Source organism: Triticum aestivum, chromosome 5B (genome assembly GCF_018294505.1).
Source record: "Triticum aestivum cultivar Chinese Spring chromosome 5B, IWGSC CS RefSeq v2.1, whole genome shotgun sequence".
In the NCBI taxonomy this organism is placed as follows: Eukaryota; Viridiplantae; Streptophyta; class Magnoliopsida; order Poales; family Poaceae; genus Triticum; species Triticum aestivum.
In genome coordinates, this window is record NC_057807.1 from 572064031 (window position 1) to 572067607 (window position 3577).

The 3577-nt window shown below is 46.3% G+C and overlaps 1 protein-coding gene across 1 annotated transcript; it reads left to right on the top strand.

Moving 5' to 3' along the window:
* The first annotated feature begins 1851 nt into the window (after nucleotides 1–1851).
* Nucleotides 1852–2919, top strand: LOC123116962 (uncharacterized). Its single transcript, XM_044537825.1, has 2 exons — nucleotides 1852–2169; nucleotides 2724–2919. The coding sequence occupies exons 1-2, from the start codon at nucleotides 1952–1954 to the stop codon at nucleotides 2917–2919; spliced, it is 414 nt and encodes a 137-aa protein (XP_044393760.1). The 5' UTR covers nucleotides 1852–1951.
* Nucleotides 2920–3577: the final 658 nt, after the last annotated feature.

Here is a 3577-nt window from a genome sequence, read left to right on the forward strand (position 1 = left end):
GCGCGGCTGTTGGAGCCAGCGCTGGCGGTCGCGCTAAACCAGCCGAAGTGCGTGCGACATACTAGTTTTTAGCGCGCGGCGCGAAGCGCGGCTGTTGGAGATGCTCTGGTTATAAGGAATCCAAACGTGTTTATATGAAATCCGTCATGTTTATATGAAATCTGGCCTTCTTTGCATGAATTTCATCTGGTTTGTTGAAAAGAGTTTGAAATGTATGCGGCTACTGTTGGATGGCGGCCTCCCGCATCCATGTCCGTGAACTGGTCCCCCCATCCGTGGACGGATGCGAGACGAACTTGCGGGTTGCCGTTGAAGATGCCCTAATAGCACAACATATGATATTATAGTTCCAAAATATATGGCCTATAAACTTTGTCCTAAGTTAGTTTCTTGACCAAATTTATGACAAAAAGTTATACACTTTCAATATCAAATAAATACCGGGCAGTCATCCTCAAAGTCCGAGGTAAATAGTTCTCTCTGGTGCCTCGACCATAAACCCTTAGTCTTGGCCAAGGTTATCAGAATGACAATTCTAAACCGGATCGGAACCCTTATGATAGGATTACAAATACGACCATAGGTAACATGATCTTAATCGTTGGTTCTATTTGCATGCTCTAGCAATGTAACCAAAAGATCAATCTGATGGAAAAGACTAGGCAATACATTTATACATCAACGATGTCCCTCATGTGTGCCTCCCTCAGGCCTAAAGGTGGACGAAAAGTGGGCTGCAATTTAATTGCGCCAGCCAGGTTTTGAACTCAAGACTTCTTGGCTCCGATACCACGTAGAAGTGTATGCTCTACCCAATGCAAGCAAAAGACCGATAGAAAAGACTAGGCAATACATTTATACGTCAACACTATCAACTACTCCCTCCGTTCCTAAATATTTGTCTTTCTAGACATTTCAAATGACTACTATATACGAATGTATGTAGACATATTTTAGAGTGTAGATTCACTCATTTTGCTCCGTATGTAGTCACTTATTGAAATGCCTAGAAAGACAAGTATTTAGGAACGGAGGGAGTAGAAACTTAGGATCAATCCAACAAAATACGGAAAATTTGTAGAATCACATGAAAATTGGCGAATATGAGAACCTTGTTCTCTGCTAAGCTCCTCCTCATCTCCGCCACCATCGGCATGGGAAAAAAATTCAACAGAGAGTGCATACACAAAATAATCACCTGATGAAGCACATCAATGTTTAGTTGACTACGTAATAGCAAAACGTGCTTATCTGTACTTTCCATTAGGTAGGTTCCACTTGCACATTGGCAGAAGCCAGGAAAGGACGGGCCAGCATGGTGGGATATTAAGCTAGGTGTACTTAGGGAACCAGCTGGGTGCCGATGTTTGCCTGTGATCTAGGGCAGAGATGAATTCCTCCGCGCAGCAGCTCTGACTTGGAAGTGATCAAGGTCAATCTATGTATCATGTATCAAAGTCATGAAATAGCAATCAAATATGTCCTATTCGAAGACTAAAGCGCGCGGATATTTGATCATAGTCCTCGACAAATCAAATTGGACAACACAAAGAGCTGGACGAAATGTTCTTCTCGATCATGTTCCCTTCTTGTCAGGGCAAATTAAACCAGGAGAGGAACAAGTAGTGCACAAGCATACGTAGAACCTGACAGAAATAGGAGTAACAGCCAACGCGCCCAGCATGCCACACCTGGCCGGCCGGTGAGCAGGGGTACGTGAGTCCACGTGGCAATACACAAATTGTCCCGGTCGCCACTCGCCACACAGCGAGAGCCAAGGTGCCCCGGGCCTCCCAAACGATGTATAAATGGACCTACCGTTGCACACACAACACAAAGCATAGCACGAAAAGCACAAGCGAACCTGATTCTTCTTCTTCCAGATCAACCAGTCCAAGAAAAAGAGCCCGCCGTGGTTTTCTAGCTAATAATTCAACTTCCTAAGCTAGACATGGAGGCGGTGGAGTCGTCGGCGGTGGTGAGCTGCGAGTGCTGCGGCCTGGGGGAGGAGTGCACCGGCGAGTACATAGTCCGCGTGAGAGCCTACTTCGGGGGCCGGTGGCTGTGTGGGCTGTGCTCCGAGTCCGTCAAGTACGAGGCCGGCCGCAGCAAGCGCGCGGCGGCGATGGGCGTGGAGGAGGCCGTGCGGGCGCACATGGCCTTCTGCCGCATGCTAAGCAATATTTTAAATAGCGCGCTACAAAGTATAGTGAGGCCCTTCTCTAAATACTACACAAGTTATAACGCGCTAATAGGGTGCTATATTTCAAAATAGCGTTTGCAAAAAAAATTAAATATATCTAGAAATAAAGTATTTAAGCAACTAATCTTTTCATAGGAGCAAGCAATATATGCATAAGGGCCAAATCCAGCACATAAAAATAGTAAGTCTCAAACATCAACAACCATAGTTTTAAGAGTCTCTAACATCAACAGCCACCTGGGCCTGCTGGTTAGGTCTCGTGGGAGAATCTAACAAAAGGAGTGAGTAAGCTAGTGGTCGTGGATTGGTTTTGGCCTGCTGGGCCTGCTGGGCTGTGCTTATTTCAGTTTTGCAAGGTCTGCACGTTGTAACGTTACAACGTTACAACATTATAGCGTGTATAGCGCGCTAATTACGCGATTAGCATCGTAGCGTCCGATTTTGCCAAAACGTAACGTCTCCCTTCCAAATATGCTATAACCGCATTATAACGGCGAAATAGTGTGCTATTTAAAATATTGATGCTAAGGCGCGGCGGACCCGCGGAGCGCGTCGCCGAGGGCATATGCCAGATGCTTAGGCGGCGCACCGCGTTCGGGAACTGCCGGGTCGCCATCTCATCGTCCTTGTCGTGGCGGACGACGCCGGCGCCGGTGGCGTTAGCGTCTGGACCGCACAACCGCGCGTCTATGGAGCCGCTGTCGATAGGTCTCTGAATATCTGGTCGGTCCTCTGTCCAAGAGGACCGACGTACGGGCTGGCGGCGGCGACCGGCCGCCTGAGTTGATGCCTGGTTCTTTATTTTCATCAAGTGCATGCTTCGGATTCGGACGTACGTCATCCTCCTCGCCTCAGAGGTAGAGCACAAGCTAGCTAGCTACTTCCTCTATTCCACAATATAATGCGGCCGCATTTCCCGAGATTCAAATTTGACCATAAATTTAACTACCGAGACCGACTACGGTGGGGCAAAAATTATATCACTGAATTCGTATTTTCAATATAAATTAAGTGATATAATTTTTGTCCCCACCACCATAGGTCTTGTTAGTTTAATTTACGATCAAACTTGGATCTCGGAAACTCGGGCGCACTACATTGTGCATGGAGGGAGTATATAGTAATAATCTTGTTGAATAGATTCGGAAGCTAAGCACAAGTGTTGGAGTTCATTTCTAAGTGCAAGTTTTGGTGGATTGATCTGATGAAACTTAATTACGGTACGAGGTTTAATTGGTGTATCTGTATATACGAAGTTAAATCAAGTTCAATTAATCATTACCTGAGGATCTTGATGAAGAAACCTATAGGCCGGCTTCTGCCGAGCTGTTCTTGGCAATCGATGTGCTTTGAAATTCTTTCTTCCTCGTCGCG